Source organism: Notechis scutatus, chromosome Z (genome assembly GCF_049901735.1).
Source record: "Notechis scutatus isolate UNSWTSFEM ecotype Mainland chromosome Z, rNotScu1.2, whole genome shotgun sequence".
Classification (NCBI taxonomy): Eukaryota; Metazoa; Chordata; class Lepidosauria; order Squamata; family Elapidae; genus Notechis; species Notechis scutatus.
Genome location: NC_142025.1, coordinates 25,479,833 through 25,494,814, shown reverse-complemented (window position 1 = coordinate 25,494,814; position 14,982 = coordinate 25,479,833). Strand labels below are relative to the sequence as shown.

Below are 14,982 nucleotides of genomic sequence, written 5' to 3'. Positions count from 1 at the left end.
AAAGATGTATCCTCTTTTTTATTTTCTTTAAAAAGGAAAACCAATTCTCTCTCAATTTTCTGTTTAAAGTCTTTTTCCTTTAATATCATATTATTTAAAGTCCATCTAGATCTCCTCTTTTGTCCTTTCCATGTAACAGTCATTGGATTGTGATCTGCCCAAGTACTTGTTTCTATTTTGATTTCTTGTATGTTAGAAAACAATTCTGTTGACATCCATATCATATCTCTTCTAGACCATGATGCATGTCTATTTGAATAAAAAGTATATTCTTTATTTTCCACATTTCTCTCTCTCCATGCATCTTTTAAGTTTATTTCCTTTATATCATTCGGGAGAAGGATTTTGGCAATGTCTTTCTAATTTTCTTTGTTGTTTTCTGTGTTTTATAGTCCAATTTATCATTAATTATTCCATTAAAATCTCCCATTATACAAATATTAGCATAGTCCAATTCAATTATTTTCACATGTAATTTCCTGTAGAATTCTTCTTGGTTATTGTTTGGAGCATAAATTGCTATTAAAAGTGTTTTTACATTATTGTCCATTATCTCCACCATCAAAATCCTTCCATCATCATCTGTATAAATTTGTTCTGTGGGGATTGTATCTCTAATGTATAAGGCTACACCTCTTTTTTTACATTGTGTCAATGATGTCAATAATTTCCCTAATTTTTGTTGCTGCAATATATATTCATGTTGTTATTAATATGTACTTCTTGTAGGCAGATTATATAAAACTTTAATTTCTCTAGTTTATGGAATACTTTTCTTCTTTTAGTGGCTAAATTAAGACCATTTATATTAATCGTAATCTATTTTCTCTCATCCATTTTAGACTTTATAAGAAGGATTTGTTGCTCTAGTAGATTTTGGTTCTTGTTGCTCTCTGGGTACCCCACCTACTGCTCCTTCTTTTTCAATTGCTGTTATACACTCTCTTCAAATTCGATTAGCAACTCTTCTTTTCTTGTATCTTCCTCCTTTTCTCTAAAATATTCTAGATAGAATAGCTCAGTTGTTTCAACTGTGTCAATTCTGTGTCTTTGTTCCTGCCAGGTGAACATGAGACCTTCTGGTATTAACCAGAAGGTAATTTACTGTAATTTACTCCTCTCTTAAGTAACTATTTAGTCAGAAATAGGTATTCTCTTCTAATCTCTCTCACTCTTCTCGGTACTTGTTTCAGTACCCCAATGTCTTTGTACTTTAGCATTTTCTCTCTTGCCACCTGCAGTATCTGTGTTTTAATAGTTTTCTTTGTAAATCAAATGTGCACTTCTCTTGGTAATTTATTTCTCATTGCATATCTTGTGTAGACACGGAACACTTCATCCATTCCATCCATCATCTTCTCTTTAGTTATCTCTAATTCTTCTGCCAGGATTTCTGTCATTATTTCAGCAAGGTTTTCACCCTTTTCTTCTTCTATGTTTTGGAATCTCAGATAAAATTCTGACCTGTCGATTTCCCATCCCAAAGATTCGCTCCTGTCTCTTTCAACTTCACTCAATCGAGTATCAATATATCCAATTTTCTTATCTCTTTGTACATCTTGTTCTTCAATTTTCTTGAATTTGTCCTCATATTTCATCATGTTGGATATTCTCAACTTTCTCATCTGTCTTTTCTGTTTTTTTGCTCAATATTCTCCGTTCTCTTTTCAATGTTGTCTGTTTTTACTTGTATATTTTGGATTCCTTGCATAATCATCTGCAGTGTCACTTCCTTCTCCTCCTGTTGCAACATCATCTGTATTGATCATTGTCCTCCAGATGGTGAAGAGGAAGATGTTGGTATTGAAGAAGCTGAGGCTGCTATTTTTCTATCTTCTAATACTTGATTAAAAAAAGAAAGAATAAGAGAGAAGGGCAGACAACTGCCACCCCAATAAAAAATAAAAAGAGAAAAAATAAAAAAGGGAAAAGGAAGAATCTTCAGGCACTTGTATACCTTAATCCAATTGATTCCAATTATAGAAGAAAAGAAAAAAAAATGTAAAAAGAAGAGAAGGTGAAAAAATAAAATAAAAAATAAAAAAAAGAAATTTAAAAAATAGAGATCTATGTATTCCCCTTAATAAAAAAGGTAGAGCAAAAGAAAAGGAAAGGAAGAAAAATATATTCTAATTCCTGGATCAAAAGGCTAAAGTTCAAACATAAAAATCCAGCTGGAGCAGAAATAAAAAAAAAGGATAACAAACAATTCTGACTGGAAGCAAACCACTGCCACTTAAATGTCCAAGGCTCTTTGGTAAATCAAAAAAACAAAATTTCCAGTTCTATTTTCAAGGTCACTTCAATCTTTTTCAACTTCAACTCCAGACTCTGGCTATCAATAGTTTCACAGAAGAGCACCTGTATAAACAATCTACCATGCTCATTCCACTATCTTTTCAGTAAAAGGCTCAGAGTCCTTGAATGTAACACCAATGCATAAACAAGTAAAATAAGAGGAAAAAAAACAATGTATCCAAGCCTCTAGATGGCAGTGTTACTTATTTCCCTTCACTTTCACTTCCCCTTGTATATCCAAAGCCAGGAATAAATAAAAAAAGTAAAGTCTTTAGAAAAAAAAAGAAAAAGGTAAACCTCAAATGAAAAAGCTAAAAAAGAAAAAAGAAAAGTCCTAATCAAAAGAGACTTTCAAAGAGATTATTTAAAAAGTAAAAAATTAGAGAAAAAGACCAGTCCAGTTTAAAATTGTGAAGCTTTAACCAAATTCCAAGTTCCAATAAAAAGGGAAAAAAACCTTCAAATTTAAATTTAGCTTAATCTCGCTGGTTAACCTCTTTTGTCTTCACTTTTAATTTCACTTTAAGTCTTTTAGGGTGTTCTTTCCAAAAAATAAGTAGAAATTTATCTCACCAAACTGACACACTTTCTTTCCAGATCTCTTCTGTTCCGGAGCTGTCCCAGCTTCAGCAGCTTAAATGGCTGCCTCTCTGCCGCTAGCAAAAAGGGCTTCTCCTGGATCTACCAGGGACTTTGAGGTGTCCCTGGGATCAACAGGATGTGCCCTTCTCTGTCACCATCTCTACGGGACGGTTTAGGTCCGGTGGGACCGTCCAACAGTGGAGATATCAGCAGCGATCTTGAGCCTCAAGATTGCACGTCGTACCACCGCAACGCCAACTCCACCCTCCTCCTTTTCCTTTTCTTGAAAGCTCTACCACTACTACAAGCCGATGAGAAGAGGCCAAGAGGAGATTAGTGTGCACTTCAAAGATGCACTTAGCAGGGTTCTTTTTCATACAGGCTTTCACATTTGTTAGTCTTCTTTTCATTGTGTATGCTCTTCCTTCAAGGCAGAGCCATCTATTGTCAATTACATGCCTGCCATAGTTAATGCTGCTGTAACATGATATAGTGAAGTAATGACATGATTTATAAAATCTGGCATAGTTCCAAGTATGCTTGACAAAGAATTCTGAGAAGGAAGTTAAGAGACAGTTGAGAGACAGAATAGATTAATAAATGGTTAATATATTACTGCTGGTATGGCTTTTTAAAATAAAGATTAAGAGAGAGTTTTCATAATAACTTCTCTTAACTCTTCACTCTTAAGAGGCTGCTTGATATTTTCAGCTTGCCATTCCCCTGGAACATTTATCAGCAGCCAGACATTATCATCTATAATCTCCCTTGCTTCAAGGACCATCCTAGATCCCAGACAGGATTAGATCAAGCTTTTGTACAGGTAGTAATATATCTCATGTGGATATGTGCCATCTTTAGCATTCTGGACAACTTTTCCTGTCTGGAGCAATGTAGAGATTTCTCTTGTGTATATCTGATCATCATGGGATCCATTACGTTCTCACTGTTTGGGTGGGGTGAAAAGTAGAGTGGTTAGGTAGACGTGGCATTCTTATTTTTTTTAATATGATCTTCTTATCACTCCTTTTTATTTTTATTTTTTGTTCTATGCTTGCTTTCTCTTCCCTTGCCCTATCTTCTTCTTGCTGAGAAGTCTGAATTGATTGCTGTCAGGCCAACAAATACATGAAATGAACCTATGGTCCTCTTTCAAACTAGGTTTCAAATTATCCACCTCTGCATTGTGAAATTGATTATAGTGGAGTTCTTTCTTGCAGGACTCTCTCTAAAGATAAAAAGTTACTCTTGATTACAGATACAGTGCATTCAGAAAGTATTCAGACTCATTTCCCTTTTGTTGTGGCAGCTTGATTCTACAGTTGTTGAAATTCATGTTTTTCTCATTAATCTACATTCAGCACTCCATAATGACAAAGTGAAAACAGAATTTTAGAAATGTCTTTAAATTTACTTATTTCAGTTTAAGAAAAAATATCACATTTGTCTAAGTATTCAAACTCTTTGCAACAACATCTGTAATTTAGCTTTAATACCTCCCATTTCTCTTGACTGTTGCTGACATGTTTCTACACCTTGAGTGGAGTCAACCTGTGGTAAATTGGACATTATTTAGAAATGTTCTGTTTGGCCACTGAGTGGTTCTTTAGGATGCATTATTTTATTTGGGAACTAATTAATAATTATTGAGAATACCTAATAAATTACTGTCTCAGATTTTTTAGGAGATGCAGGGAGCCACATGGAACCTTTGTATGTTCTTAAGAGCTTGAGTGCTTCAGAAGTGAGAAAATTAAATAATTTGAGCAAAAGGATCACTTTATGTGTTTAGTTGGAGCACTTATGAAAGTAGATAGCCTTGTTTCATTCTCGCTCAGATCAAAAGGCTTTTACATTTCTGAAGATGATCTTTTCTTATGTAGGACCAACTTTAGCAACATTCCTTTCTCACATACTACCCACAATACTATACTTCCACTGGACTATATGGAAAAACTCCAAAAAGATTAACAATATGCAGAATGAGGAGCTATTAGCAGGACAGGCTACCACTTTTTTCTGCACAATTAGAAGTGTTCCAGTACCTAAGGTGCTGCCACAAAGAAGAAGGAATCAACCTGAAGCACCTTAGGGTAGGACAAGAAGCAATGGATGGAAACTAATCAAGGAGAGAAGCAACCTAGAACTAAGGAGAAATTTCCTGACAGAATAATTAATAAGACTTGACTTCAGTGACTTGTAGATGCTCCAACATTTGTTTTTAAAGAAGAGATTGGACAACCATTTTTTTGAAATATTGTAGGGTTTCTTGCTTGAGCAGGGGTTTGGACCAGAAGACTTCTAATAAAGCTCTTTTATTGTGTTCCATTATTCTGAGAGGACTCAGATTTCAAGCTGCCAAATTCCAGTATCAGTGTGATTGATTTATCATATAAATTCTAGCAAGATTCTTAAGAGTGTTCAAAATTAGAATGAGTCACTGGAACTTCAACTCCAAATCCTGTCCTGTAAGGCAGGGATCTCCAACCTTGATGACTTTAAGACTTGTGGACTTCAATTGGCTGGGGAGTTCTTAAAGTTGTCAAGTTTGGAGACTTCTGCTATAAGGAATCCAGAACACAACATAAGGGCTGACTAGTTTCTACTTGGATACATTTGAGCAATAGGAAGTAGACTATTTCCTTGGTTATCAGTTAGGGTTAGGGTTGAACTGCTCTTACTGTTGGAAAGATTTTCTTAACAATCAATCAGGATATACATTGCTATAAATTAAATGTATTGCAGTATTTTGTTTTCCACATAATAATATTATTTTACCTGTATTTTTAGTACAATTTTATTGTAATTTTATATGCTTATATATGTATTTATGGTTTCATTTTGATGCTGTAAATCATCCAGAAGTGCTGCAATATGGCTGGCAAACAAATTTAATAAACCAACAAACAAAGAGAGAACAGACTTGATCAGTTCCAACCCTGAATGGGCAGAGGCATTCCATTGTAGTCTATGGTACATCTTCTTCCCTTTCTTGACTCTAAAGAAAAATTGCAATAATTGCAGACCAAGAATTTGTACTGCTTATTAAAGCATATGTGATACATATTAAAACATTTGTTACATAGAAAAGATAGAGAAAAAAGTGAGCATTTGGCCTAAAACATCTAAACTATTTTGCTTCAGACAAGTATTTCTTAGGGACTGCAATACTTGAGTCTTAACTTCTGAGTTAACATTTAGTATTTGGTGGCATAAGATGTACACTATTGGATTTTTTAAAAATAATTTAGCTAAGTGATGGCTCCAAAATTTTAAAGAGATTTTGGTCTAGTCAAACCAATTGATGGAGGCAATAACTATAAGGAGGATTATTTCCAAAACTCATCATTTTTAACCTTCCTGAGTTGACCTAACTTTTCTTTCTTCCTTTCCTTTTTTCCTTCCCAGATTCTCCGCATTTGCACAAGATACACCCCTGAACAAGACACAATGACATTTTCTGATGGCCTTACGCTAAACCGAACTCAGATGCATAATGCTGGATTTGGTCCCCTGACAGATCTTGTGTTCACATTTGCCAATCAGCTTCTGCCATTGGAAATGGATGACACTGAAACTGGCCTGCTTAGTGCCATCTGCTTAATTTGTGGAGGTGTGTTTGAATACATCAGCTTAATTATTAAATGAGTTGAATAGGCTAGCATTTCTCCAGATTTTGCCGATAGGATTTTACATTTTGATGCAGTTAACATGGAAGTAAGAGGAAGTTTGTTAGCTATTGCAGAACATTTCCTGTCTTATTAAAATCAGATATTAGAAAAACCTTATTGTTAATATATATTCAAATTATAAACTGCCCAATTCTCAGCAACTTCATAGTTTGGCACATATTTAAAACATGACAGTAAAAACAACAAGAAACAAAAAAGAGCAGAGGTGGTAAAATAATTAACTGGATTAATAAAAGAAACTTACTTAAGTTAAAATGAAGCTTCAGTCATCTCCAACAAAGGCTTAAATAAGTGCCAGGTGCTCCAGTCTCTTGAAACATTATTAGGATGGGGACTGTTCAATTCTGTGGGAGTAGATATGTGCTGTATTAGCATACTCCAAACCCTCGCAACTGATTGGTCCAGACGGACAGCGACCTAATTGGTCGAAGCCCCGGCCGTGATTGGAGCGCTAAGAACCTACCGCGATTGGCTGTGCCGATTGCGAGAGATTCAAAGTGCTGCCATTGACCGCCGAGCCGCGAGCCAGCCCTATATGAAGGGCTGCCGCGGCTTGTATTCTTCAGACTATTTCTCTTCTAAATAAAGAGCTGAACTCACAGAATGGTCTCGTGTCTCCTTCGACCCGATCCACCTCAGATCTAACACTGGCGACGAGGGTGGGATCGTGAGACAAAGAGACCACCCAGCACGTGGCGAGGCGGCACACTGCAGCAGCAGAATGGCCGGCATCAACTCACCACCCGCACCCTTCAATCCCGCTACCGAGGACTGGGAATCCTATACCGATAGGTTCCAGATGTTCCTCGAGTGTAGCAATCTTAAAGATGCCAACGGTCACAAGAAACGGGCCGTATTCCTCGCACACTGCAGGCCGGTGGTGTTTAAGATGGCCAAAGCCTTGGCCAAACCGGAGGACGTCAAGACCATGGAGTGGGGCGACCTCGAGCCCCTGCTACGAAGCCACTACGCCCCCGTCGTGCCCATCCTCATCCGGCGGCACGAATTCTACAGGCGGGACCAGCGCGAAGGCGAGGGGCTTGGCGACTTCATAGCGGCACTACGAGATTAGGGGGCCTGTGCGAGTTCACCGACCTGGACGAGGCCCTGCGAGACCGCGTCGTCCTGGGGCTCCGAGACCCCATTCTCCAGAGCCGCATCATGGCGAAGGGCGACATCTCCCTCGCCGATGCGCTCACAGAGGTAGCCGCGGCTGAAGCGGCCAAGAAATCAGCAGCTTGGATGCGGCAATCGAGCATCGCGCCACGAGCGGCGACCGGCGAGATGACACCGAACCCCGAAAAGCGACCCGAGATCGACCACCGGGACGCAACCACGCACCACGGCGACATTGACTCCTTCTCAGGAACCGAGGACGAGGAGGAGGAAATCCACCGCCTGCAAGCAGCACGAGGGCGACGGGAACCCCAAGGTCGTAAGTCAAGGTTCCAGTGCGCCGGCTGTGGAGGCGACCACCCCCGTTCGGACTGCCGGTTCCTCGATGCCGTTTGCCGACAGTGCGACAAATGGGGGCACATCGCCAAGGTGTGCAGAAATAAACACTACAGCCCGCGGCGACGAGATGGCAGCCCTCGCAGGCAAGAGAACACCCCCACCCGATACCGAGACCGCCAGACGGAGAGCCGCTGGAGCCAAGAGGGTCGGAACAGGCGGCTCAACGAGGCAAGGCAAAGGGAGGAAACACACCAGACCGGCGGCGGCGGCCATTCCTCCACAAGAGACGCCAGAAAGGTATACGTGACGGTGGGGATAGAAGACCAGCCATGCGACATGGAGGTGGACTCTGGGTCCTCCCTCTCCATGGTCTCATGGCACACCATCAAGCACCTGGTTCCCTCCATCCGCCGCAAAGAATTAGAAGACCAAACACTAACCCTCAAAGACTACCAGGGAAACCGTATCCCTGTAGTTGGCAGAGGCCATTTTAAAGTCACCTTCAAGAACCACACCGAAGTGCTACCCCTGACCATCGTCGACCGGGATCGGCCGAGCCTGTTGGGATTACAGTGGTTCGCACCCCTAGGCATTGGAGTAACCGGAATCCACCGCACCGCAGAGTCGGACTGGGAAGCGGCGCTCGTGGAGGACTTCCAGGAAGTTTTCGACGATAGCCTAGGCAAGTACTGGGGGTCCCCTATCTCTTTTAACATAGACCCGGGCATCGCACCAATCCGCCTTAAACCCAGACGAGTGCCATTTGCACTCAAGTCCAAGATTGATGAGCAGCTAGATAAGCTCATCGCGCAAGGGGTACTGGAGCCAATTGATCATGCCAGGTGGGAGACCCCCATAGTCACCCCCATCAAGCCAGATGCGTCCGTGAGGATTTGTGGGGACTATAAGGCCACCCTAAACCACGCGCTCCAGCAAAGCGCATACCCCGTCCCAGTAGTGCAGCACCTTCTGCACTCGCTGGGGGGGGGGGCGGATCTTTGCCAAACTCGACCTGCCCAAGCCTACCAGCAACTGCCGGTCGATGCTGAAACCGCCGAAGCCCAGACCATCGTAACGCACCGGGGGGCTTTCCGTTGCAACCGGCTCCAGTTTGGAGTCAGCGTGGCACCCGGGGTCTTCCAAAGCCTCATGGAAAGACTCCTCCAGGGCATAGAGGGGGTGGTGCCCTATTTTGACGACGTCTTAGTGGCCACAAGAGACGAAAAACAACTAGAAGCCCGGTTGAGGGAGGTACTGAAGAAATTCAGAGACTCGGGGCTCAAAGTCAAGAAAGGGAAGTGCCAGTTACGGGCTGAGAGGGTCGAATTCCTAGGGTACCTCCTAGACAAACAAGGGATCCACCCCACAGAGAAGAAACTGAGAGCCATAAGGGAAGCGCCACGACCCAAAAACAAAACGGAACTGCAGGCTTTCTTGGGACTGTTAAACTTTTACAATGTCTTCCTACCTCAAAAGGCGACCGTGGCAGAACCATTGCATAGGCTGCTAGATAAAACAGCCACCTGGACCTGGGGAGCACGGGAGGAGAGCGCTTTCAACAACACAAAGAAACTGCTAACATCTGACGCGGTACTAATCCAGTACAGCGAGACTCTGCCATTAACGGTAACGTGCGACGCATCACCTTTTGGGATTGGCGCCATCGTCAGCCACCAACTACCAGACGGGAAGGAAGCACCCATCGCCTTCTCATCAAGGACACTTTCAAAGCCGGAGCGGAACTACAGCCAGCTCGACAAAGAGGCCCTAGCAGTCGTCGCCGGCGTCAAGAAATTCCACGAATATCTTTACGGTAGGACTTTTACAATCATCACGGACCACAAGCCGCTGCTAGGGATCCTGGCAGGAAATAAGGCCACACCAAACATTCTATCACCAAGAATGACAAGGTGGTCTGAGTTCCTGTCAGCATACAACTACCAGCTGATCCACCGACCCGGGAAGGACATCACCCACGCAGACGCCCTGAGCCGCTCACCCTTGCCCGAGCTAGAAGATGACCCAGCACCCACGACAGAGGTATTTCAAATAGAGACAATACCCAACCCACTAGTGACCGCGCCAGACATTGCCAGAGAAACAAATAAAGACAAGCGGCTGGCACGAGTCCTAAGCTGGGTTGGAAAAGGATGGCCGGAAGGGGACAGGGATGAACTATTCAGACCCTTCCGAAACAGACAGACTGAACTCTTTACCGAGAAGGGCTCTATACTTTGGGGAGACAGAGTGGTAATCCCGGAAACATTACAAGAAAGGGTATTGGGGATGCTGCATGAGGGGCACCCAGGGATGGTTAAGATGAAAAGCCTGGCCCGAAGCTATGCATGGTGGCCAGGCATGGACAAACAGATTGAAACCTGGGTAGCCAAATGCAAACAATGCCAAGAGTCCAGACCCAGTCCTCCTGCCGCCCCAATACAGGAATGGGAAACACCAAGAGGACCATGGTCTCGGATTCACATAGACTTCGCGGGGCCAACCAAGGGGCACATGTACCTCATCACAGTAGATGCTTACTCCAACTGGCTGGAGGTAAGCACCATGAAATCAACCACAACGGAGGCGGTAATAAGGAAACTGGGCAAACTCTTTGCCACACACGGCCTGCCAGATATAATAGTATCTGACAACGGGCCCCAGTTCACCGCACTAGCGTTTGAACAATTTCTGGCAGGCCAGGGCATACGCCATGCATTAACTGCGCCGGCAAATCTGGCGGCGAACGGACGGGCGGAACGCATGGTCCAATACACAAAAAAGCCATCCAGAAAATAGAAGCAACCAACATACAAGACAAAATCAATAAAATGCTCCTCATTCAACACATCACACCTAGCGCAACCACAAATAGAAGCCCGGCAGAACTAATGATGGGCAGAAAACTACGGTCAACGCTAGATAGAATGCACCCCACATACACCCCTGACAAACCCCCGGGCTCTTCCAGCAAACACAGAAAATTCAACATAGGGGACGCAGTATACGCGAAAAACCTGTCAGGGGAACCACTCTGGATACCAGCAATGATCACCCAAATAACCGGCCCCTTATCATACCGACTAGAAACAAGCAACGGGAAAAACTGGAAATGGCACATTAACCAACTGAGGTCCAGAATAGCCAACAACCATACACCCGAGCAAGAAACTAGAAGGGGGGGGGGAAACGGCAAACATTAAAGAAAGAGGGATCCCCCTAGAGCAAGCAGAACAACCCCCACCCGGAACAAATAAACCACAAATAAACCAGTCCTACTCACCAGTAAACGCAGGCCCAACAGAACAGGCAACCCCGGAATCGTCACCGGGAAGGAGCAGCCAGACCAGTTCAACCAGCCCGGAAAGATCTGGCGGGAACAACAGAAACGGCAGCTCAACCAGCCTGGGTAGACCGGGAGGGAGCTACCAAGAAAGGCCCAGCCCGACCTTCCAGGCGGTTCCAGCCCTAGGAACCGGAGCGACAGAGAAGCCCTCCGAACCGGTCGACAACCACACGGGAACTGAACCGCGCAGGTCAACTAGACAGGTACGAAGCCCCGCCTACCTGCGCGACTACGTCACGACGCACCGACAGACGAAACCAAGAGGGGAGGGGTGTGCTGTATTAGCATACTCCAAACCCTCGCAACTGATTGGTCCAGACGGACAGCGACCTGATTGGTTGAAGCCCCGGCCGTGATTGGAGTGCTAAGAACCTACCGCGATTGGCTGTGCCGATCGCGGGAGATTCAAAGTGCTGCCATTGGCCGCCGAGCCGCGAGCCAGCCCTATATGAAGGGTTGCCGCGGCTTGTATTCTTCAGACTATTTCTCTTCTAAATAAAGAGCTGAACTCACAGAATGGTCTCGTGTCTCCTTCGACCCGATCCACCTCAGATCTAACAAGATACATCAAGAGAAGGCATTCTTCCAGGGCTTAATTGAAGGAACCTATCTTGATTTGACTGGCCAGATACAGCGGGGAGATAGGTGGTCCCTAATCAGGCTCTTTGTCATGTTTTCATATTTGTTTTGGCTTCTTAATGTTCTAGACTCAAGATATGAAATCTGGTGGTAGCTGAAGAAAAAGAGAAGAGGGGGTCATGGTATGGTAACTGTGAAACAGAGAATTCTATGTAAAGAAATTAGAAAGAAAGAAGGTGGTATTGAAATGCCTTGAGATAAAACTAAACTGTAACCAAAATTGGATTACTTAAAAATGATTTGAATGTTGGAAAAAAATTGGAGGAAAGCACAGCCAAAATCTAAATATTTCTTCATATATATATTCCTTCAGGCAAAATCTGGTGGTAGATACATTAAGGTATTAGCATTAGCAACAATGTTTAGTGTTTAAATATGAATGGAGGAAAGCAATATTGTACATCTAGCTTTCCTTTAATCTTTTGCTAACACCTACTGGCACCCAAAGGCAATATTGCTCTGGGATCAGGGATACCAAAGAAATAAAAGATAAAGAATATATATTAATCTTTGAAATTTACTTCGTTATTTTATGTTACTGTTTCACAAATTAAAATTGTATGGATACTTACTGTTGGACTTTATAATATTTACTTTTGGCAGTGCAATAGTTTACAGCTGGAAAAGAGGAAATAAATAGTTCAATTGTTGCAGCCTCACCAGTTAGAAAAAAACCAAGTTGTGCGAAGAATGTTACCACAAGGATGACAAGTAGGAATTGTTTTTTTTAAATCTTCAGAACAAGTAAAAGGAAAATAGAAAGCCATCATAGCGTGTGTTTATAACTGTTTAATGTTTGAGTACAAACATTTAACTATTATACCTTCTCAGATCGCCAGGACCTTGAAGAACCAGCAAAAGTAGATGAACTACAGGAGCCATTATTAGAAGCTCTCAAAATATACATCCGAAAAAGAAGACCCAACAAACCTCATATGTTTCCAAAGATCTTAATGAAAATCACAGATCTACGCAGTATCAGTGCAAAAGGTAAGTTTGATAAGTTTTTAAGGAACATGGAGATGTATTTATTTTATTTATTTATTTATTTATTTATTTGATTTGCCAATTGTTTACAAGATAATAAGTATAAATGTATACATAGTTGTGAATACATGAAATGGGTACATATAAGAAAAATAAAAGAATAAGAGAAATAATAGGACAGGGACGGTAGGCACGTTGGTGCGCTTATGCATGCCCCCTACAGGCCTCTTAGGAAAGGGGTGAGGTCAATAGTAGACAGTCTAAGGTTAAAGTTTTTGGGGTTTGGGGAAGAAACTACAGAGTCGGGTAGAGTATTCCAGACATTGACCACTCTATTGCTGAAGTCGTATTTCCTGCAATCAAGTTTGGTGCGGTTTACTTTGAGTTTGTATCTATTGTGTGCTCTTGTGTTGTTATGGTTGAAGCTGAAGTATTCATTGACAGGTAGGACATTGCAATGTATGATTTTATATACCATGCTTAAGTCAGACCGAAGACGGCGTAATTCAAGGTTTTCTAGTTCTAGAATTTCAAGTCTGGTGGCATAAGGTATTCTACAATGAGTAGAAGAGTGGAGAACTCTCCTTGTGAAATATTTCTGGACTTTCTCAATTGTGCTAATATCAGATACGTAGTGTGGGTTCCAGACTGATGAACTGTATTCGAGTATTGGTCTAGCAAATGTTTTGTATGCTCTGGTTAGTAGTGTGATATTACCAGAGAAAAAGCTACGTAGGATTAGGTTAACAACTCTTAATGCCTTTTTGGCTATGTAGTTGCAGTGGGCTCTAGCACTTAGATCATTAGAGGTGAGTATTCCAAGGTCCTTTACAGAGCTTGGGTCATCAACAAGATCTTGACTATTCAGCTTGTATTTTATTTTCTGATTTTTTTTGCCAATATGTAAGACAGAGCATTTATTTGTTGAGATTTGAAGTTGCCATTTGTTTGACCACTCTGATACATAGTCAAGATCTTTTTGTAGGGTAGCAGTATTGTCAACAGGAGATTGTTGACAATTGCAATTGTTGACCTAGCTGGATAACGCTAAAAGAGTTACAGAAATACATTTTTAGAAAGGCATTAGTAGAAAGGCATTACAGAATAACACAGTTAGAAGGAATCTACAGTAGATTTCCTGTTCTGCAGGAAATCCTATACCACAGGTGTCAATCTTACCACGTCACATTGCCGTCACGTGGCATATCGCAAAGATTTTTTTCCCTTCACGGATCTCGGGTGGCCTGTGCATGATGCATCCAGCCCATGAGCCATCAGTTTGATACCCCTGCCCTATACCACTTCAGACAAATATTTGTCCAATCTCTTCTTTAAAACTTCGTGTTGGAGCATCCACAACTATTGGAGGGAGCTTGTTCCACTTATTAATTGTTCTCTGAAGAAATTTCCTTAGTTCTAGGTTGCTTCTCTCCTTGATTAGTTTCCATTCATTGCTTCTTGTCCTGCCTGCAGGTGCTTTGAATAATAGATTGACTCCTTCTCCTTTATGGCAACTCTTAGATATGCTTGTTATGTTTGCATAATTTCAGTTTCCTTAATGAAAAAAAAATACCGACCCTGAACTTCTTGACTTATGTAAATTTCTGATTTACATGATCATGATGAACTTTATATAAATTTCATTTATGTAAAGCTCATCAATAATCAAAGTTATCATTGCAGAATGACTTTTTAAGTAAAGTAGTAATGTTTAGGATTAAATGTATAGAGCCAGGTAAAGAGATCTGCTATCATATCATCCTAGTCCTTCTTTTCATTAAATTAGACATACCTTATTCAGCAACCATACTTTATATGTTTTAGCCTTCAATCACCTAATCATTTTTGTTCTTCTATGTACTCTTTCTAGTCTAATATATTTTTTGATATAATTGCGACCAAAATTGGATGCAGTGGTCTTACAAGGCATTATTAGAGTGGCATTGGCCTTTTTGGCAGCTGCAGCACACTGCTGTTTTATATTTA

At 41.7% G+C, this 14,982-nt stretch overlaps 1 protein-coding gene across 4 annotated transcripts in view; it reads left to right on the top strand.

Moving 5' to 3' along the window:
* Nucleotides 1–14,982, top strand: part of RARB (retinoic acid receptor beta) — a 335,866-nt gene that overhangs the window by 316,026 nt on the left and 4,858 nt on the right. For all 4 annotated transcript variants that reach the window (XM_087945174.1, XM_087945172.1, XM_087945173.1 and 1 more), the window contains 2 exons: nucleotides 6,289–6,493; nucleotides 12,841–12,999. In XM_087945174.1, the coding sequence (XP_087801300.1) occupies nucleotides 6,289–6,493; nucleotides 12,841–12,999 (364 nt within the window). The remainder of the gene's footprint in view (nucleotides 1–6,288; nucleotides 6,494–12,840; nucleotides 13,000–14,982) is intronic.